General features: G+C 38.4%; 1 protein-coding gene across 1 annotated transcript in view; it reads left to right on the forward strand.

Moving 5' to 3' along the window:
• Positions 1–23,250, forward strand: part of LOC138326533 (KICSTOR complex protein SZT2-like) — a 142,195-nt gene that overhangs the window by 3,759 nt on the left and 115,186 nt on the right. Inside the window, 13 exon segments of the mRNA XM_069272632.1 lie at positions 3,286–3,417; positions 4,640–4,775; positions 6,009–6,229; positions 8,631–8,773; positions 12,611–12,765; positions 16,606–16,702; positions 17,083–17,247; positions 17,706–17,861; positions 18,280–18,345; positions 18,740–18,943; positions 19,377–19,694; positions 20,977–21,198; positions 23,121–23,199. Of these exon segments, the coding sequence (XP_069128733.1) occupies positions 3,286–3,417; positions 4,640–4,775; positions 6,009–6,229; positions 8,631–8,773; positions 12,611–12,765; positions 16,606–16,702; positions 17,083–17,247; positions 17,706–17,861; positions 18,280–18,345; positions 18,740–18,943; positions 19,377–19,694; positions 20,977–21,198; positions 23,121–23,199 (2,094 nt within the window).

The following is a 23,250-nucleotide window of genomic DNA, read 5'->3' on the forward strand; positions in this document are numbered from 1 at the left end:
TAATTGTATAGAAGTAAAATCAAACATAGGAATTTGACATTTAATTTTGTCCAGAATAAATATCATACCTCAATATCCAACATTCTCTGACAGGGATTTGAGCGTCAGATCAGAGAATATTGTCTACCTAGGGACATGGACTGTATCAAATCTCTACAAATATATTACAGTTATTGTCAGTGTTACTGTGGTCAAAGTGTGATAACTGACCCGTGTCTTATCTTTTGACCTCACCATGTCCCTTTGTCTCAACTCTAAACTTTATCATTTCCCGATGTCCTAACTCTAAACTTCACCATGTTCCCATGTCCTAACTCTTAACTTCACCATGTCCCTTTGTCCTAACTCTTAACTTCACCATGTTCCTATGTCTCAACTCTAAACTTCACCATGTCCCTTTGTCTCAACTCTTAACTTCACCATGTCCCTTTGTCTCAACTCTAAACTTCACCATGTCCCTATGTCTCAACTCTTAACTTCACCATGTCCCTTTGTCTCAACTCTAAACTTCACCATGTCCCTATGTCCTAACTCTTAACTTCACCATGTCCCTATGTCTTAACTCTAAACTTCACCATGTTCCTATGTCTCAACTCTAAACTTCACCATGTCCCTTTGTCTCAACTCTTAACTTCACCATGTCCCTTTGTCCTAACTCTTAACTTCACCATGTCCCTTTGTCTCAACTCTTGATTTCACCATGTCCCTTTGTCTCAACTCTTAACTTCACCATGTCCCTTTGTCTCAACTCTAAACTTCACCATGTCCTATGTCCACCAACTCATGCCTATGTCTCAACTCTAAACTTCACCATGTCCCTATGTCTCAACTCTAAACTTCACCATGTCCCTTTGTCTCAACTCTAAACTTCACCATGTCCCTTTGTCTCAACTCTAAACTTCACCATGTCCCTATGTCTCAACTCTAAACTTCACCAAGTCCCTTTGTCCTAACTCTTAACTTCACCATGTCCCTGTGTCCTAATTCTTAACTTCACCATGTCCCTATGTCTCAACTATAAACATCACCATGTCCCTACGTCCTAACTCTTAATTTAACCATGTCCCTATGTCTCATCTCTTAACTTCACCATGTCCCTTTGTCTCAACTCTAAACTTCACCATGTCCCTTTGTCCTAACTCTTAACATCACCATGTCATTTATGTCATAACTCTAAACTTTATCATTTCCCTTTGTCCTAACTCTTAACTTCACCATGTCTCTATCTCTTAACTCTTAACTTCACCATGTTCCTATGTCTCAACTCTAAACTTCACCATGTCCCTTTGTCCTAACTCTTAACTTCACCATGTCCCTATGTCCTAGCTCTTGATTTCACCATGTCCCTATGTCTCAACTCTTAACTTCACCATGTCCCTATGTCCTAACTCTTAACTTCACCATGTCCCTTTGTCCTAACTCTTAACTTCACCATGTTCCTATGTCTCAACTCTTAACTTCACCATGACCCTATGTCTCAACTCTAAACTTCACCATGTCCCTATGTCTCAACTCTAAACTTCACCATGTCCCTATGTCTCAACTCTAAACTTCACCATGTCCCTTTGTCTCAACTCTAAACTTCACCATGTCCCTTTGTCTCAACTCTAAACTTCACCATGTCCCTTTGTCTCAACTCTAAACTTCACCATGTCCCTTTGTCCTAACTCTTAACTTCACCATGTCCCTATGTCTCAACTCTAAACTTCACCATGTCCCTTTGTCTCAACTCTAAACTTCACCATGTCCCTTTGTCTCAACTCTAAACTTCACCATGTCCCTATGTCTCAACTCTAAACTTCACCATGTCCCTTTGTCCTAACTCTTAACTTCACCATGTTCCTATGTCTCAACTCTTAACTTCACCATGACCCTATGTCTCAACTCTAAACTTCACCATGTCCCTTTGTCTCAACTCTAAACTTCACCATGTCCCTTTGTCTTAACTCTAAACTTCACCATGTTCCTATGTCTCAACTCTAAACTTCACCATGTCCCTATGTCTCAACTCTAAACTTCACCATGTCCCTATGTCTCAACTCTAAACTTCACCATGTCCCTTTGTCTCAACTCTAAACTTCACCATGTCCCTATGTCTCAACTCTAAACTTCACCATGTCCCTATGTCTCAACTCTAAACTTCACCATGTCCCTTTGTCTCAACTCTAAACTTCACCATGTCCCTTTGTCTCAACTCTAAACTTCACCATGTCCCTTTGTCTCAACTCTAAACTTCACCATGTCCCTATGTCTCAACTCTAAACTTCACCATGTCCCTATGTCCTAACTCTTAACTTCACCATGTCCCTATGTCTCAACTCTAAACTTCACCATGTCCCTTTGTCTCAACTCTAAACTTCACCATGTCCCTATGTCTCAACTCTAAACTTCACCATGTCCCTTTGTCTCAACTCTAAACTTCACCATGTCCCTTTGTCTCAACTCTAAACTTTCTTCACCATGTCCCTATGTCTCAACTCTAAACTTCACCAAGTCCCTTTGTCCTAACTCTTAACTTCACCATGTCCCTGTGTCCTAATTCTTAACTTCACCATGTCCCTATGTCTCAACTATAAACATCACCATGTCCCTTTGTCCTAACTCTTAACTTCACCATGTTCCTATGTCTCAACTCTTAACTTCACCATGTCCCTTTGTCTCAACTCTAAACTTCACCATGTCCCTTTGTCCTAACTCTTAACATCAACATGTCATTTATGTCATAACTCTAAACTTTATCATTTCCCTTTGTCCTAACTCTTAACTTCACCATGTCTCTATCTCTTAACTCTTAACTTCACCATGTTCCTATGTCTCAACTCTTAACTTCACCATGTTCCTATGTCTCAACTCTAAACTTCACCATGTCCCTTTGTCCTAACTCTTAACATCACCATGTCCCTATGTCCTAACTCTAAACTTTATCATTTCTCTTTGTCCTAACTCTTAACTTCACCATGTCTCTATCTCTTAACTCTTAACTTCACCATGTTCCTATGTCTCGACTCTAAGCTTCACCATGTTCCTTTATCTCAACTCTAAACTTCACCATGTCCCTTTGTCTCAACTCTAAACTTCACCATGTCCCTATGTCTCAACTCTAAACTTCACCATGTCCCTATGTCCTAACTCTTAACTTCACTATGTCCCTTTATCTCAACTTTTAACTTCACCATGTTCCTATGTCTCAACTCTAAGCTTCACCATGTTCCTTTATCTTAACTCTTAAGTTCACCATGTCTCTATGTCATAACTCTTAATTTCACTATGTCCCGGTGTTGACAGGTTCTCGCCCAGGGGATGAAGGTGACAGAAGATAATGCTGAGAGCTTTCTTCGTTTAGTGCTGGAAAGGCTTGACAACTTTGAGCAAAGTTTGGCCACAGGATTCAACAAAATGAAAAACAGCCTGAATTTGGTAAGTTTTACAAGAATTGTTTCTCTGCATAACTGTCAATTTGAAAATGGCAGTTTATTGTGGTAATCAGAATGACATTAATAATTCATTTCCCAATGCTACAAATTTGTTGATCAACATTTCTGTAATGAGCACTCACCAACGCATTGTAAATAATGAGCTTCTCCTTAGTGGCATCATTGTATGATGTAAATGGCGAACAATATTGCATGGTGTGACAAAGATCTGACTCCCATTATCTAACGTAAGATTTACTAAATTATAACGATTTCAAGACAAAGTATTTTGTTGAATGCATTAGCTATTTATTCTTATTGGAATGGTTTATTTGTGAGATATAATCCATGTAGATTGAGAGAGACAGTTTCATTCTGTTACAGTATAGAGATAAAAGGGGGATGTAACAAGTTTCATTCTGTTACAGTGTAGAGATAAAAGGGGGATGTAACAAGTTTCATTCTGTTACAGTGTAGAGATAAAAAGGGGATGTAACAAGTTTCATTCTGTTACAGTGTAGAGATAAAAGGGGGATGTAACAAGTTTCATTCTGTTACAGTGTAGAGATAAAAGGGGAATGTAACAAGTTTCATTCTGTTACAGTGTAGAGATAAAAGGGGGATGTAACAAGTTCATTCTGTTACAGTGTAGAGATAAAAGGGGATGTAACAAGTTTCATTCTGTTACAGTGTAGAGATAAAAGGGGGATGTAACAAGTTTCATTCTGTTACAGTGTAGAGATAAAAGGGGATGTAACAAGTTTCATTCTGTTACAGTGTAGAGATAAAAAGGGGATGTAACAAGTTTCATTCTGTTACAGTGTAGAGATAAAAGGGGAATGTAACAAGTTTCATTCTGTTACAGTGTAGAGATAAAAGGGGGATGTAACAAGTTTCATTCTGTTACAGTGTAGAGATAAAAGGGGGATGTAACAAGTTTCATTCTGTTACAGTGTAGAGATAAAAGGGGGATGTAACAAGTTTCATTCTGTTACAGTGTAGAGATAAAAGGGGGATGTAACATATTCACTCATGAGAACACATTGGAATTCTTTCAGATCTGAAGTCGGAACAGTTTATTATGAAGGTTTAAGGATATCTACAAGTAAAATCCCAAAGTATCATTTCATACATATCAAAGCAAAGAATTCTTTCTTATAATTAAAATTTATTATGAAATCTTTATTGATATTGATATAACAAAAGAAATGTTTCTAATCTTACAGGTTGATGATGAACTAGGTGAAAGTATTGGGTATGAGGAAGTGACTGCACATCGTCGCAAACTCAATGATTCGCTGTACAACCTTATCCGCCAAGGACTATTTGCACTTCAGCTTCTCCCGGAGAACTCTAGTGCAGGTAAGTTTTCATGTGTATAGAAGGTGACTGAAGCAAAGAAGGGCCACAGGTCATAGTGGGTAAGTTTTCTGACATTCTACCATTAGCTGTACATGTTCACCTCATGCAAGCAGTCATCAAGGAAGCAATTTTTTTATGTAGCAGAAAATATTGTTATAGAGTTGTCTGGAGACATCACCATAAACATTCCTTTCTAGGAAAGATTCTTGACTCAAAGGAAATTATGTCGGGTAATGTCAATAGAGGAACATAGAGAAGGAACAATTTAAGAAGGTCCGTATGATCATACTTGTATCTTTTTGGGTGTATTTGGGGTCTATTAAAGGCCCCTTATTTTAGTTATATTGTTGCTATATTTTCCAATTTCATTTAAATATTTTCACAAATAAAAGGGGGAAAATTGAATATAGACTAAAAGAATCTTACATGGGTCTGTCAAGTGGACAGGGATATCTCAACCCAAGTGAAAGATTTTGGCTGGTCAACCCGAGGCTTGCCAACGGTTGATGGCCAAAAATCTTTTACAAGGGTTGAGATAATTCTGTCCACTTGACAGACCCATGTAAGATTCTTTTTCTCCCATACGTATTTGAAAAATGTGAAAAAAAACAGTTAGCATTTTCATCGCGTCATGATCAAAGGAATGTCGGTATGCGTCAAAATTGATGACGTCATCGACAATGCACGCCGCGGCTAAGACGCATGTATTGATGACGTCACGTTATTGTCTTGCGCCCGTGAGCTGTCTTACACCCTCCTGTGTAAGACTGAGTTATCTTTTCCCTAGCAACCAAGGGATATCCTTGTGAAGTATGGCATATATACATGATTTTACATATTTTATTGAAATAAAAACTCGAAAATAAATTCATATGTACAAATAAATACATACACATTAATTCATTTACATACCTTTATCATATGTGTACAATATATAATTACTTGCAGTTCCTCACCAGTCAGCGATATAGAGCTATAGAATTACACAACCCAAACCTTGAGGCGGAAAATTTGGATCCAGAATTTTAGCTCCAGATACCAACATAGTGAAATTTTGGTGTTTTAAATTTTGGAGCTCTGGAGCCAAATAAGCCAAAATATGACCATATCCAAACTATTCCAATTTATGGTATAAGAACACTCAAGGGAGACACTCCAAATTGTCTTTAAAAACAGGTGTTCTTATACACAGGTTAGATAAAAAATTTGTTAGCATATGCAACTTATTCACAGGTGTTATAATAGTGACTGACGCTATGATGGGATCACCAGACGCCAACATGTTTGATCATATCATGACCCAACTTAGAAATAGCACAGTTGCATGTTCCTTCCTGAAGCTTGGCGAGACGTACTGTGCCCGGTGTCAGTTTGGATGTATACCTCATGTGGAGCTCCTACAGTTCATCTCCACAGCGACGTTTGGGGCCTACTTTGCAATGTGTCCCAACGTGGTGAGTATCATATTTTCTAAATTTGATTTACCAGTAATTATGCTTTGGTGTTAGAGCAATCACAGTATTGCTCTGACAGGAACTAATTCAAGTATTAGTAGTGGCTAATAATACCTATACTGGAGGCTTCTGAAGGCTTTCTATTGCATCATATTAATGTGGAGGGATGGTATAGTTGAAGGAGGAAATACCATCTCATTGCAAGATAATGCTGGAAAAGGAACAAAATTGTCAAAGTCAACGATTAGGTGTTTGTATATACAAATGGGTTCCGTCCGTCCGTACGAATGGTTTCCGGAGCACAACTCTAAAACCAGCAGAGATATTTCCACGAAACTTTATACACACATTGGTCTTATGGTCTAGTAGTGCCTTTTGCTATTTTTAGGTTTTCATTTTTTGCATTTTTTCGGTAACCATGGAAACATTGCTGAAAATATCATATTTTTGTACCAGGTTAGTTTCCGGAGCATAACTCTAAAACCAGAAGAGATATTTCCACGAAACTTCATAGACACATTGGTCTTATGGTCTAGTAGTGCCTTTTGCTATTTTAAGGTTTTCACTTTGTGTACTTTTTTCTGTAACCTTGGAAACATTGCTGAAAATGGCAGATTTTTGTGTAAGAATCGTTTCCGGAGCACAACTCTAAAACCAGCAGAGATATTTCCATGAAACTTCATAGACACATTGTTCTTATGGTCTAGTAGTGCCTTTTGCTATTTTTAGGTTTTCATTTTTTGCACTTTTTCCGTAACCATGGAAACATTGCTGAAAATATCATATTTTTGTACCAGGTTCGTTTCAGCAGCATAACTGGAAAACCAGTTGAGATATATGCACGGAACTCCATAGGCACATTAGTCTTATGGTCTAGTAGTGCCTTTTGCTATTTTAAGGTTTTCACTTTTTGTACTTTTTCCTGTAACCATGGAAACATTGCTGAAAATGGCAGATTTTTTTGTAAGAATCGTTTCCGGATCACAACTCTAAAACCAGCAGAGATATTTCCATGAAACTTCATAGACACATTGTTCTTATGGTCTAGTAGTGCCTTTCGCTATTTTTAGGTTTTCACTTTTTGTGCTTTTTTGCTGTAACCATAGAAACATTGCTGAAAATATCATATTTTTGTAGCAGGTTCATTTTCGGAGCATAACTCTAAAACAAGCAGAGATATTTCCACGAAACTTCATAGACACATGTACATTGTTCTTATGGTCTAGTAGTGCCTTTTGCTATTTTTAGGTTTTCACTTTTTGTGCTTTTTTGCTGTAACCATGGAAACATTGCTGAAAATATCATATTTTTGTACCAGGTTCGTTTCAGCAGCATAACTGGAAAACCAGTTGAGATATATGCACGGAACTCCATAGGCACATTAGTCTTATGGTCTAGTAGTGCCTTTTGCTATTTTAAGGTTTTCACTTTTTGTACTTTTTCCTGTAACCATGGAAACATTGCTGAAAATGGCAGATTTTTTTGTAAGAATCGTTTCCGGATCACAACTCTAAAACCAGCAGAGATATTTCCATGAAACTTCATAGACACATTGTTCTTATGGTCTAGTAGTGCCTTTTGCTATTTTTAGGTTTTCACTTTTTGTGCTTTTTTGCTGTAACCATAGAAACATTGCTGAAAATATCATATTTTTGTAGCAGGTTCATTTTCGGAGCATAACTCTAAAACAAGCAGAGATATTTCCACGAAACTTCATAGACACTTTCTTTTTATGGTCTAGTAGTACCTTTTGCTATTTTTAGGTTTTCATTTTTTGCACTTTTTCCGTTACCATAGAAACATTGCTGAAAATATCATGGTAAATGGTAAATGTTACTTTGCAAAACTCCACCCGTCTTTGTGTATATAGTCTAATATAAATGTCAAGGCTGTATACCTGATTCAACAATTGCAGCCCCGCTCTATTTGAATTATGCTCCATCTTTCTTTAGCTCAACTTCCTTTTTCCTGTTTTTTTTTCATACACATAAGTCTCCACAATCAAACTTACTTCAGCTTTGATATCTCCATTGGCGGGAGATCTGAATGACTATGTCCTTGTTAAAAGTAATAATAAACCTATTGAAGCTTTTAATTCTTGTCTAAATTCAGGAGGAGAGTCATTTGGAAAATCTCCAATCCCTTTGATTGGTTTCTACACTATGTAATACTATGCAATTTGAGCTGACATCCATCTTGTTCCCATAATAAAGAATAGATCTTTTATACAATATTTGTGTATTTGCCATTTCAATCAATCTGAAAGCTTAACTTGTGAAATTAATTAACATTTTAAAAAAGTGGAATCAATGTGATAAATACTAATGTGTGTATGAATTCCTTATTTGTTTATTGATGATTTCTTTGCGTTCTGTTGACCTATCATTTTATATTTGTTAAGTCCAAAGATAGTTCGGGTCAGATGAACATCTACCATAAGGCCCTGTTACTGTGGAGTTTCCAGAAAGGTCTCGAGGGCTTTAAGTATGAACTGACTCATCATCGCCATGTTGAACCCATGCATCCCGTGGCTCTGTCTAGCAGGTAGTATATTCTCTTCTATTGTGGAAAAAGTCAAAGGTAAAAATCTTACTAAATCATTACTGTACTGCAGAATGTTAAGCCTCAGAATATATATGTAAAATATAGTTCTATAATGTTTTTCAGTAGCATTACATTCAGATATGTAGTAAAATTCTCTGAAAGATTTGATAAAGACAGGTTAGATCTGAAAGGTTTGATGTATAAGGATATTCTTGGTCAATCATCTGTGACCAGGTTGTTCAATGTTGGTAGAGCAGTTAAGAGCAATTGTTCAGAGGTCCTGAATTCAAACTCCATTCTGTTTGTGACATGTATCCTCTCATGTTACAAAATTAGTTGTGAAATGAGGATGATCGTGATATCTACCGGTATGTTGATTAGATAAATCTGTAGGGAATATTTCAAAATTAAAATTGTTATACAGCAGCCAATAAGCCAATAATGTGTAAAATACTGCATGTGGTGACGATAATGGTGTATGTTAAAATACTACATGTGGTGAAAATAATAGTTTATGTTAAAATGCTACATGTGCTGAAAATAATAGTTTATGTTGAAATACCACATGTGGTGAAAATAAAAGTGTATGTTAAAATACTACATGTGGTGACGATAATCGTGTATGTTAATATACTACATGTGGTGACGATAATCGTGTATGTTAAGATACTACATGTGGTGACGATAATCGTGTATGTTAAGATACTACATGTGGTGACGATAATCGTGTATGTTAAGATACTACATGTGGTGACGATAATCGTGTATGTTAAGATACTACATGTGGTGACGATAATCGTGTATGTTAAGATACTACATGTGGTGACGATAATCGTGTATGTTAAGATACTACATGTGGTGACGATAATCGTGTATGTTAAAATACTGCATGTGGTGACGATAATCGTGTATGTTAAGATACTACATGTGGTGACGATAATCGTGTATGTTAAGATACTACATGTGGTGACGATAATCGTGTATGTTAAAATACTACATGTGGTGACGATAATCGTGTATGTTAAGATACTACATGTGGTGACGATAATCGTGTATGTTAAGATACTACATGTGGTGACGATAATCGTGTATGTTAAAATACTACATGTGGTGACGATAATCGTGTATGTTAAAATACTACATGTGGTGACGATAATCGTGTATGTTAAGATACTACATGTGGTGACGATAATAGTGTATGTTACTGTCGGCGCAAGAATAGTGTGAACGGTTTCGGTTGATCACTACATCAGCATTCTGTCGCAATTGCCTGGCAGGCTGGCGGTACACTCTCGATACCTTGGTCACAGTTTTGGTTATGCTATCTCGACGGTGCCGGCAGGTGGCGCTGTTAAGTCATACACACATGTGTAAGCCTACACAGGTATTTCATTATAGCTGCAGCGACAAGCGACAATGATTACATGTGTTTTTAATGAAACGTACCGTACATTACAAGACTCAAAGCAATGTTACTGAAGTAGTTTACATATTGTAAGATTACGTTCAGTATGTACAGTAATTACCGTAGTCAAATCGGACATCAGTGTGGAATAGTTTTTGGCAAGCGTTGAAACATTATCATGGAGAAAACGAAGACTGAAATGTAACCCAAAAAATACTAAACGTATTAATTAGGAAACCGGACTACACATACAGAAGCGAAAGGTATTTTACTTTTACCATTTCTGTGAGTTGGCTTTCGGTGTTTTTTTTAAACAAATAAAATATTATTTAATCTCAAAACGATGCCAAATATATTTGGAATGGTAGGAATGTTGTTGTTTTTTTCGTGAAAACCATGCAACTTGGATACTGGAACTGCCAGAAAAAGAGTAGGCCTAATACGAGGGGTGTTCCTAAATTATTGATACTTTGGTGTTTTCTCTTTGATAGAAGTAATTCTGATCATTTTACTTTGCCCTGTCCCTCGAAGTACTCCCCCTCTGCATTTATGCATCGTTTCAACAGATCGATCCACTTTTGGAAACAGTTTTCGTACTCTTGAATTGGTATACTCATAAGATACTGGTAAATGGCAGAGCCAAGTGCATTTCTTGATTTATATTTTGTTCAAGACAGTTGAAATTTTGGTTTGGGGAACAAGAAAAAGTCACAGGGGGCCAAGTCTGGTGAATATGCAGGGTGGGGGAGGACAATGACATTTTCTGCCTTCAAAACTCCATTACAATGCACGCCTTTGGTGCTGGCGCATTATCATGTAAGAGCCTGAGGTAATTCAAACCTGACTGTGGGCGGCAGCGTTTGTAGACTTTCTTAAGTTTTCAAAGTACAACGTCTCTATAATACTTCGCTGTGACAGTTTTGCCTTTTGGAACAGGGATTTGAATGATTGGACCCTTGTTATCATAGAATATGACATACAAAACCTTCCTCACGGTGCATATTCTTTTAGCAATGCTAGGGCGCCTGGCGTTTTTGTTTGCCCAGATTCGATTAGAGCATTATCTTTTGGGTTCAAAAAAATACACCCATGTTTCATCACCTGTGACCAAATTATCAAAGGCAGTTTTGCTGTATTTTGGGTATTTCTTCAATAAGGATTTGGCCTTGTCAACCCGGGACCTCTTTTGGTTGTCAGTTAGTAAATGGGGTATCCACCTGGCATTGATCTTGCCCAGCTTAAGATGTTTCTTTAAAATGCAATGAATACGTGCTAAAGAGAAGCCTGTCATTTTAGCTAACTGTCGAACAGTTTACCTTGCATCTTTTTCAAGGATTTGCCGAATTAGTTCAATGTTATGCTTTGTTGTTGTTGTTGCAGGGCGACCTGTGTGGTCAGCATCTTTAAGCTGCTGGTGTCCCGACTTAAATCGAGCAACCCACCTACAAATAGTCCTATATGACATTAGACCCTTCCCATATATATCACACACCTCACGATGAATATCCACCGGCTTTAAGCCAAGTAGAGACCTACCTTTGATATAGGCCCTAATTTCAATTACGTTTTCAACTCTCTTGCCAACCATATTTGTATAGAGTGTAACGAGTGCGCTACAAAACAATGTACACAGCACCAAGGTCAGTGTAATTGTGAGCGAGATATTTACCTATATCACGCTTCAGATATCACGCTATCGCCACGAGGTAGTTTTAAGCCCATTTAGCACGATTTCCAAGCAATATTGCGCAAGTAACATTAATTTCGGAACATCCCTCGTATGCCGTAACAACTGTATCGTAGTTTATATTACGGAAAAGAACACTTGTATGACATCAAAATCTCAAATATCAAACTATTCGATGTTAACACTCTTATCAGATAATGATAACGTATTTTAAAAGTTATTTTAAGCAAGGACCTATTGTACAGTTCGTGTTACGAACGCCAAATGCTTATTATTCCACTGTAGGTAGGTCCTAATTTGTTGCCATGATCTCTTGATTAATCAAATAAATATGACAAAAACAATCAAATCAGGTTGTTGCACTGGTATCAGGTCGTAAATATAGATAAGTGGACACAACAACGGCTAACTTCTCATTGTATTTAACGACAGTACCGGGTTAACACGCTCAACAAAGTCGTCCATTTTGACAGTAGCTCAGCTACCGACAAGCGTGTTTCCTGCAACACCTGTGTGTGACGTAACAGCGCTACCTACCGGCACCATCGAGATAACATAACCAACACTGTGACCAAGGTATCGGGAGTGTACCGCCAGGCAATTACGACAGAATGCTGATGTAGGGATCAACTGAAGCCGTTCACACTATTCTTGCATTGACAGTAAAATACTACATGTGGTGACTATAATAGTGTATGTTAAGTATTCAAATACTAGACTGAAAATTGTTGCTCTCCTCTTTCAGAATATTGTCCCATCCAATAAAAGACAAGAATTCTGTGGTACTACCAACTGTTAGACAGAAACACATGGACACCAAGCTCAGTGCTAACATCTTAAGTGTTCTATCGGTGAGGCTGAGGGAGGGATACACAATCAAGGACGTCAACCTTACTAAAGGTAAAGTGTTCTATCAGTGAGGCTGAGGGAGGGGTACACAATCAAGGACGTCAACCTTACTAAAGGTAAAGTGTTCTATCGGTGAGGCTGAGGGAGGGGTACACAATCAAGGACGTCAACCTTACTAAAGGTAAAGTGTTCTATCGGTGAGGCTGAGGGAGGGGTACACAATCAAGAACGTCAACCTTACTAAAGGTAAAGTGTTCTATCGGTGAGGCTGAGGGAGGGGTACACAATCAAGGACGTCAACCTTACTAAAGGTAAAGTGTTCTATCAGTGAGGCTGAGGGAGGGGAACACAATCAAGGATGTCAACCTTACTAAAAGTAAAGTGTTCTATCAGTGAGGCTGAGGGAGGGGTACACAATCAAGGACGTCAACCTTACTAAAGGTAAAGTGTCATCGGTCTAGGCTGAGGAGAGGGTACACAATCAAGGACGTCAACCTTACTAAAGGTAAAGTGTTCTATCAGTGAGGCTGAGGGAGGGGTACACAATCAAGGACGTCAACCTTACTAAAGGTAAAGTGTTCTATCAGTGAGGCTGAGGGAGGGGTACACAATCAAGGACGTCAACCTTACTAAAGGTAAAGTGTTCTATCGTGAGGCTGAGGGAGGGGTACACAATCAAGGACGTCAACCTTACTAAAGGTAAAGTGTTCTATCGGTGAGGCTGAGGGAGGGGTACACAATCAAGGACGTCAACCTTACTAAAGGTAAAGTGTTCTATCGGTGAGGCTGAGGGAGGGGTACACAATCAAGGACGTCAACCTTACTAAAGGTAAAGTGTTCTATCAGTGAGGCTGAGGGAGGGGTACACAATCAAGGACGTCAACCTTACTAAAGGTAAAGTGTTCTATCAGTGAGGCTGAGGGAGGGGTACACAATCAAGGACGTCAACCTTACTAAAGGTAAAGTGTTCTATCAGTGAGGCTGAGGGGGGGTACACAATCAAGGACGTCAACCTTACTAAAGGTAAAGTGTTCTATCAGTGAGGCTGAGGGAGGGGTACACAATCAAGGACGTCAACCTTACTAAAGGTAAAGTGTTCTATCAGTGAGGCTGAGGGAGGGGTACACAATCAAGGACGTCAACCTTACTAAAGGTAAAGTGTTCTATCAGTGAGGCTGAGGGAGGGGTACACAATCAAGGACGTCAACCTTACTAAAGGTAAAGTGTTCTATCAGTGAGGCTGAGGGAGGGGTACACAATCAAGGACGTCAACCTTACTAAAGGTAAAGTGTTCTATCAGTGAGGCTGAGGGAGGGGTACACAATCAAGGACGTCAACCTTACTAAAGGTAAAGTGTTCTATCAGTGAGGCTGAGGGAGGGGTACACAATCAAGGACGTCAACCTTACTAAAGGTAAAGTGTTCTATCAGTGAGGCTGAGGGAGGGGTACACAATCAAGGACGTCAACCTTACTAAAGGTAAAGTGTTCTATCAGTGAGGCTGAGGGAGGGGTACACAATCAAGGACGTCAACCTTACTAAAGGTAAAGTGTTCTATCGGTGAGGCTGAGGGAGGGGTACACAATCAAGGAAGTCAACCTTACTAAAGGTAAAGTGTTCTATCGGTGAGGCTGAGGGAGGGGTACACAATCAAGGACGTCAACCTTACTAAAGGTAAAGTGTTCTATCGGTGAGGCTGAGGGAGGGGTACACAATCAAGGACGTCAACCTTACTAAAGGTAAAGTGTTCTATCAGTGAGGCTGAGGGAGGGGTACACAATCAAGGACGTCAACCTTACTAAAGGTAAAGTGTTCTATCGGTGAGGCTGAGGGAGGGGTACACAATCAAGGACGTCAACCTTACTAAAGGTAAAGTGTTCTATCGGTGAGGCTGAGGGAGGGGTACACAATCAAGGACGTCAACCTTACTAAAGGTAAAGTGTTCTATCGGTGAGGCTGAGGGAGGGGTACACAATCAAGGACGTCAACCTTACTAAAGGTAAAGTGTTCTATCGAGGTCGTGAGGCTGAGGGAGGGGTACACAATCAAGGACGTCAACCTTACTAAAGGTAAAGTGTTCTATCAGTGAGGCTGAGGGAGGGGTACACAATCAAGGACGTCAACCTTACTAAAGGTAAAGTGTTCTATCGGTGAGGCTGAGGGAGGGGTACACAATCAAGGACGTCAACCTTACTAAAGGTAAAGTGTTCTATCAGTGAGGCTGAGGGAGGGGTACACAATCAAGGACGTCAACCTTACTAAAGGTAAAGTGTTCTATCAGTGAGGCTGAGGGAGGGGTACACAATCAAGGACGTCAACCTTACTAAAGGTAAAGTGTTCTATCAGTGAGGCTGAGGGGAGGGGTACACAATCAAGGACGTCAACCTTACTAAAGGTAAAGTGTTCTATCAGTGAGGCTGAGGGAGGGGTACACAATCAAGGACGTCAACCTTACTAAAGGTAAAGTGTTCTATCAGTGAGGCTGAGGGAGGGGTACACAATCAAGGACGTCAACCTTACTAAAGGTAAAGTGTTCTATCAGTGAGGCTGAGGGAGGGGTACACAATCAAGGACGTCAACCTTACTAAAGGTAAAGTGTTCTATCAGTGAGGCTGAGGGAGGGGTACACAATCAAGGACGCAACCTTACTAAAGGTAAAGTGTTCTATCAGTGAGGCTGAGGGAGGGGTACACAATCAAGGACGTCAACCTTACTAAAGGTAAAGTGTTCTATCAGTGAGGCTGAGGGAGGGGTACACAATCAAGGATGTCAACCTTACTAAAGGTAAAGTGTTCTATCGGTGAGGCTGAGGGAGGGGTACACAATCAAGGACGTCAACCTTACTAAAGGTAAAGTGTTCTAAATCAAGGACGTCAACCTTACTAAAGGTAAAGTTATCGGTGAGGCTGAGGGAGGGGTACACAATCAAGGACGTCAACCTTACTAAAGGTAAAGTGTTCTATCGGTGAGGCTGAGGGAGGGGAACACAATCAAGGATGTCAACCTTACTAAAGGTAAAGTGTTCTATCGGTGAGGCTGAGGGAGGGGTACACAATCAAGGACGTCAACCTTACTAAAGGTAAAGTGTTCTATCAGTGAGGCTGAGGGAGGGGTACACAATCAAGGACGTCAACCTTACTAAAGGTAAAGTGTTCTATCAGTGAGGCTGAGGGAGGGGTACACAATCAAGGACGTCAACCTTACTAAAGGTAAAGTGGAGAATGGACATATTCAATGGAGTTTCAGTTCTAAAGATTTCTTACATATTTAAGAACATTGTACATATATTGTCCATAAAAAGTACCATATTTGACCTCAAAGCACTGCACAAGTAAGTAAAGAGTGGGAGTCACAGAAGATGATGATTAAGTTAGAAAGTGCAAACTTTGTCAAAGCATTTTAAAAAGGATGGGAAAGGAGGAGGAGAAATTAAAAGGACGTTGACAAATTATTATTAGTCAAATATGGTCAATTGGCTTACCGTATATATGTTGTCAAATATTTACCTGGCTATTTAATAATGATGACAAGTAAGTTCTACAGTGTGGAGGTATTACCTCCCTTTAAAAATATGTATCAAAGTTGAACCCTTGTTGGTGTGTAGTACCATTGAAGTATCTAACATACATCTTTCTAGCTGTTACATGTTATGTACCTACAACAAAGAACAGGATTACAAACAAATTCACCAACACATGATAGCATGATTATATCTATAATTAGGACTAAGTGAGAGACCATTAAGACTGAATGCTTGTGCCATTACACTGTTTTCACCCATGAGAGATCAAATTATAGAACCTATTTAATAACATGTATTTGGTAGTTACTCTTGTGAAATCCTCTATTACTTACTCTGCCACACTATGAATATTTTATATATTACTTGCAGGTGGAACTCAGATTGAGGTTCGGCTAATCCTTCCTTATAAAGACTATGTCAAGATAGAATACATTGCCACAGCTCTTTGGCCAATGGACACTGGCATGTAAGTTCACAACTACAATTACCAGAATTTTATAGTCACAAGTTAAAATACAACAATTATATGATAAAATGTGCAATATTTATATATGCTAGATACATAAAATGAAATTTTTGTCTACATTAAGTCTGCCTGCATTATTTTGATGGAGTGGTAATCTTGAGAACTGCATTTTCTCCATTTACCAACGGTTCTTGCACACTTACATATGGCCCTCTCATAAAAATATTCTATCTTTCTAGTTGCCTGTGTTTGATGAATAACAAACTAGAAAATGAAATAATTGTAATGCTTTGTTGTGTGAAAAGCAGATACATTTACCGTTTGATAAGGAAAATCTAGAATTGGATTGCCACGTGAGTTGAGTGTCTTTGTTGATGTAGGACAGCAGATGGTAGCTTCAGTCCTCAGGACTCGCAGACATACGCCGAGGTACACATGGAGGGTCGTTATGACTTCCTACACGACTTCACCTGCTCACAACTCAAGGTCAATCAAAGTCAAACTCGAATGTTCAACATCAAGCGTTTTTGGATGACTCTAGAACGGTAATGTTATTTCACTTGATTTATTTTTCATTTTCTCAGTATGACCTTCAATTTTCAAAGATACAGTTGAACTTAATTATTTTGAAGTTGTTGATAGGGCCACAGTAAAAATTAAAGTTATGTAGGTATTATATTTACTGTAAATATGGAAATTTACGAAGTTTCGCTAATGATGCGCAGGTCGCTCGATCGCGAAAATTTCCCCTCTTTATACATGTAACATGTAAACAGCACTGTGAAAGTTTCATGTTTGCAAATCACGAAATTAAGCACTCTCAACAACATCCAAATTTACAGTAAATGTGATTGATTTAATGTTTATACAGCATGATCCTCCAGACAGGATCTATGTAAGGATTAGTCCTGTAGTGACAGAGATTTGGCTTGAAGAAATGTGAAATCAACATTCATTTAAATCTATGACTGTAGATGATATTTATGCTGTGATTATATTGCAGCCTGAAACAAGATGACCAACTCCTCGACCACCTGCAGTCGTTCGGATCTAATGCCATACACTACAAAGTCCCTGACAGCATACAGAAAGGCATTCCTTTGTTTTACATGCCACCAAACTCTAACAACCCGGTGCTCAACTCTCAGCATAACAACAAGTGAGTTGTCTCCCCTTAGTATTACTGATAATAAACCAGTGTTTCTGATAAACAACTTAGTTGTGTGATGATTGAATTTGACACACAATGTTGTTTTCCATGGACATAAATTACTCAAAGTCATGCCGTGATCAATATTTTTAAGGATCAGTTTCCATCAATAAGGTCTACTGTATTTCTGATTGAAAAACAAAAACAAAAAAACTTGTGCATTTCTTTTGTGAAATATTTTGAAGATCAAATAAACTACACACACCACACAAATAATTTGGTTTACTATAAGTTTTATTGCATTACATTTATTGGAAAGTGTTTACTTAGAAAACATTTTAGGGTTGTTTCAAGCTTCAAAATTTTTAAAAGTTTAATAGTTTCCATACTTATTTCATTTCACTGATTTTATGTTCCTTACTTTAAGGGACTCTGGTCTACTTTCATTTGCAATGTACTGGAAACCAGTGGTGAATCTGGACATCAAGATTTGGTGAGTTGGTTTATCTAAGTCAGGTCGCAATGGCCAACATGTTTTTTGTATAAGTAATTGCTTCAAGATAACTCTGAGGAAAATCGTTTGATTGCATGATAAAAATGGTAAACAATACAGGTTTTTCAGATTTTTATGTTAAATAGAGGATTGGTTTGTGTTGATATAAGTTTTCAACTTAATTCAAGAAATTGACTTTATAACCCTTCTTTATTTGATTATCAAAGAAGAGAGTTTGTACTCCCTGAGTGTATGAAATGAAAACAGTTATACATTTCATCTTTTGTTATTGACATGGCAGCAATTTGAAAATGGTATTCTCGATTAACGTTTGATTATCATATAAAATAAAAATAACGTCCAAAATGAATGATTTAAGATTTGTGTTGAACAGGCAAAAGTGGATGCACAGTCACCGTATAGGGATGATACTAGAGCATGACGTACCTTTACCTAAATACCTACACACCCCAAACTCAAGTGGACGCTTCCATGTGGTGCTGTGTCGTCAGGCCCTCACATCTCTACATGTACTGCTACGGGATTGGAGCACCTTCGTCTTACTGGAGAACGACTCCTACATCAAACTCCTATCAATGTTTGTAACCTACATGTACTTCAAAATCCTATCAATGATTGTAACCTGCATGTACATCAAACTCCTATCAATGTTTGTAACTTACATGTACATCAAACTCCTATCAATGTTTGTAACCTACATGTACAGTAGCCATAGTAATCACCTTTATAGAATGACCAACAGCTTGTAAGGCCATCTTTGTGTGATACAGCCCAAAACCTTTTAATTGTAGAATTTTCTGTTTCTTGAACTAGTGAACAAAATCCTTGCTAACTTAAATTGATCTGATTTGGGTTTTGTCACCTTAAAAGGCAACCTACATTTACAAAATGTGAGAGAATGATGTGACTAAATAAACTTTAGACTCCATTATGTTTTATATAATTTGTTGTTTGGTGTAAGTTTGTAAATTATGTGACAATTCCCATTGTTTTCTTTTCTTTTTATTCAGCGATTCAGAAAAGCCTCCAACTTCTTTTCTGCTACTGAGGGTGACATCCAAGCCACCCTATATGGTGATACGGTTGGCGTTTTTAGGAGGTTCGCCTGGCTGGGAGAGGTACTGTATCATGCAGGAGCTACGAGACAAAGTTGCTGCTCTGAGGTTTCCAAAGAGGGGCCCCACCAAAGTAGAGAAGGCCAAAGTATCCCCAACTAAAGAAAGTGCCGTGAAGAAACTTAAGAAGAGGCCATCACCACTTTTACGGGACTGGTCAGAAATCAATTGTTGTGTTCTACTGACCAAACCGATGGAGCAGATTCTTATCAGGTAATGGGTCACATAGATACTAAACGTGTTTAACTTTGTATGCCTGCACCATGAAATTTTGGGAGGGGCGGCACTTTAATTGTGATACCTATGTCCCCTTTTTCCCATTCCTTCTCGACATTAGCCTTCTTGTTCCATTTGATAAATAGCGTAGGGGTGGCGATTATGTCTTACAGATATTTCTTTTTGATAAGACACTAAATAAACATATTTTAGTGTTAATGTAAGTTAAGCAGCCTTTGCTAACTATTCTGCTATACAGAATTATTGTAACAATTATACAAATCAATCTGTTAAAAATATATGTTAATGCACCAAAACAGTTGTTTCCAGATCAAATTATAAAAAAAAACTTAATACAAAAACTTTATTGGTAGACATTCTTTTATTTCCAATATCCACTAATGAACTTTGGGAAAAGAGCCCATAGTTTGATCACAATGTTAGTGTTTTACACTGCTTAATAAATTAATTATGTATCAGCATAGAGAAGGCAAGTATGTTATGCCTATGTATCATTGATGCTTTAGGATTGTAGTGTGGTAGAACAGTGATGATGACTGATGATGCACAAACCAGGGAGACAATCAACTACAATATATACAATTTATTTACATAGATATTTTACATTGATATATAAATCTATCCATCTTGCTTACACAGATTCATTCAGTCTCGCTCACTAAGCCTAAACATATATATATACAGAAACAGTTGCAAATGTTCAGATACTGTCTCTGCACATGATCACTATCCACTATGATAGTCGGGGTCTCTCATGCGCGCAGTAATGTGATGGCCATGACAACGATGATGTCACCCAGACGTAAACAGTTGTTTAGTTGTTCCCTCGGTCTTGTTCAGGACCCGTGAACACTCTCTCCCTGGCTCTTATGTGTCACCCAAACACTTCACATAGGATGCTGAAGAATTCCATTTGTAGGAGGTCAGGCAAGTCTCTCATCAGTCCGTGGAACCAAATCTATCGTGTCGAATTGGTTGTCTTATCCACTCAGTAGCAGTATCCTCACCTACAGGTATGTCAATCATTGAGACCAGACATCCCGCTTCCTGGGCTGTGATCGACACCTGTCTGGTGTTTACAACGGTTTGACACGTCTTACCAGTTTGCTGGTCTTAGACTGTGTTTCGTTACTTACCTGGTGTGTCTAATACCCGGAACGGAAGTAAAAATATCCGGCGAAACATATTTTAACTTACTGCGAAATATGAATCGTGACAAGGATTACGCCTATATTTATATGTACCTGTTGATTGACAGTTATGACCGCCTACCCCAGGATATGAGTATCATCGAGGATCCATCCAAGTTCCTCCCAAGCCACCTATCTAACCAGCAGCTAGCCAGTAAGACCGCCGTGGCTAATACCTTCAACATGATGTCCCGCTACCTCCATCATCAGCGTTGGGTCTGGACGGTTAAACAAGGAAAGGTCGAGGTCAGCATGCCGGCCATAGGGCGAATCCTGTCCACTCTGGCAAAGTAAGTAAAGGTCACATCCTGTCCAATCTGGCAAAGTAAGTAAAGGTCACATCCTGTCCACTCTGGCAAAGTAAGTAAAGGTCACATCCTGTCTACTCTGGCAAAGTAAGTAAAGGTCACATCCTGTCCACTCTGGCAAAGTAAGTAAAGGTCACATCCTGTCCACTCTGGCAAAGTAAGTAAAGGTCACATCCTGTCCACTCTGGCAAAGTAAGTAAAGGTCACATCCTGTCCACTCTGGCAAATAAAGTATTAGATGAATCCTGCCAACACAGGAATAGAGTAAAGTATGAAACAAGTAAGATGAAACTATAAGTCACAATAGAAGCAAAACATTATTTTAAACTATCTGAACAGTGAATGTAGTTCCACAATTCTGTTTGCTGAAAATCGAACTCTTAGGTATGAAAATCTTAGGCCTTTATTTAGTGATAAGACCCCTCCCCAATAAAATCCCAATATTTATTTCTAGTGTAGAGGGGCTTATTGCAGTAGAAAATGGTATACATTGAATTACAGTATACCATCAAACGTGTAATTATCCCCCGCCCAACGAAGTTGGCGGGGGATATACAAATGGGTTCCGTACGTCCGTCTGTCTGTCCGTACGAATGGTTTCCGGAGCATAACTCTAAAACCAGTAGAGTTATTGGTCTTATGGTCTAGTAGTGCCTTTTGCTATTTTTAGGTTTTCATTTTTTGCATTTTTTCCGTAACCATGGAAACATTGCTGAAAATATCATATTTTTGTACCAGGTTCGTTTCCGGAGCATAACTCTAAAACCAGAAGAAATATTTCCATGAAACTTCATAGACACATTGGTCTTATGGTCTAGTAGTGCCTTTTGCTATTTTAAGGTTTTCACTTTTTGTACTTTTTTCTGTAACCATGGAAACATTGCTGAAAATGGCAGTTTTTTGTGTAAGAATCGTTTCCGGAGCACAACTCTAAAACCAGCAGAGATATTTCCATGAAACTTCATAGACACATTGTTCTTATGGTCTAGTAGTGCCTTTTGCTATTTTTAGGTTTTCATTTTTTGCACTTTTTCTGTAACCATGGAAACATTGCTGAAAATATCATATTTTTGTACCAGGTTCGTTTCAGCAGCATAACTGGAAAACCGGTTGAGATATATGCACAGAACTCCATAGGCACATTAGTCTTATGGTCTAGTAGTGCCTTTTGCTATTTTAAGGTTTTCACTTATTGTACTTTTTTCTGTAACCATGGAAACATTGCTGAAAATGGCAGATTTTTGTGTAAGAATCGTTTCCGGATCACAACTCTAAAACCAGCAGAGATATTTCCATGAAACTTCATAGACACATTGTTCTTATGGTCTAGTAGTGCCTTTTGCTATTTTTAGGTTTTCACTTTTTGTGCTTTTTTCTGTAACCATAGAAACATTGCTGAAAATATCATATTTTTGTAGCAGGTTCATTTCCAGAGCATAACTCTTAAACCAGCAGAGATATTTCCACTTCATAGACACATTCATTATGGTCTAGTAGTACCTTTTGCTATTTTTAGGTTATCATTTTTTGCACTCTTTCCTGTTTTTTTCATACACATAAGTCTCCACAATCAAACTTACTTAAGCTTTGATATCTCCATTGGCGGGGGATCTGAATGACTATGTCCTTGTTTCAATACAAATTGACTTGTTATAAAGACTTGGCTATAATGACCATGCTTTCTTGTTCCTTCTATGATCTTTATAGACAGGTGTGACTATTGCTTTTCAAAAAGGCTATTTGTGGTCTTTAGGAATGTAGACTACCCTAGAATTTGTTGAGTTCGTCTGTAGTGATGGGTCTTTAAACTGGCAAGTACTGCTTAGAATTAAGGAACATGAAATTGATGATATGCATAAGGCTTCTTTTTCAGTATACTTAATACTACTGACTTTGTTTTTCAGAATTCGTCTCCAGGAAGGGTTCAATTTTGTTTCTAGTAATTCAGGTATTGTTAACATGGTGGCTGAAGTAGAAATGCAGGTGAGCTATTTCAATTTGCAGTTTAAGTATTTAAGCAGCTATTTTGAAATT

Source organism: Argopecten irradians, chromosome 6, assembly GCF_041381155.1.
Source record: "Argopecten irradians isolate NY chromosome 6, Ai_NY, whole genome shotgun sequence".
Lineage (NCBI taxonomy): Eukaryota > Metazoa > Mollusca > Bivalvia > Pectinida > Pectinidae > Argopecten > Argopecten irradians.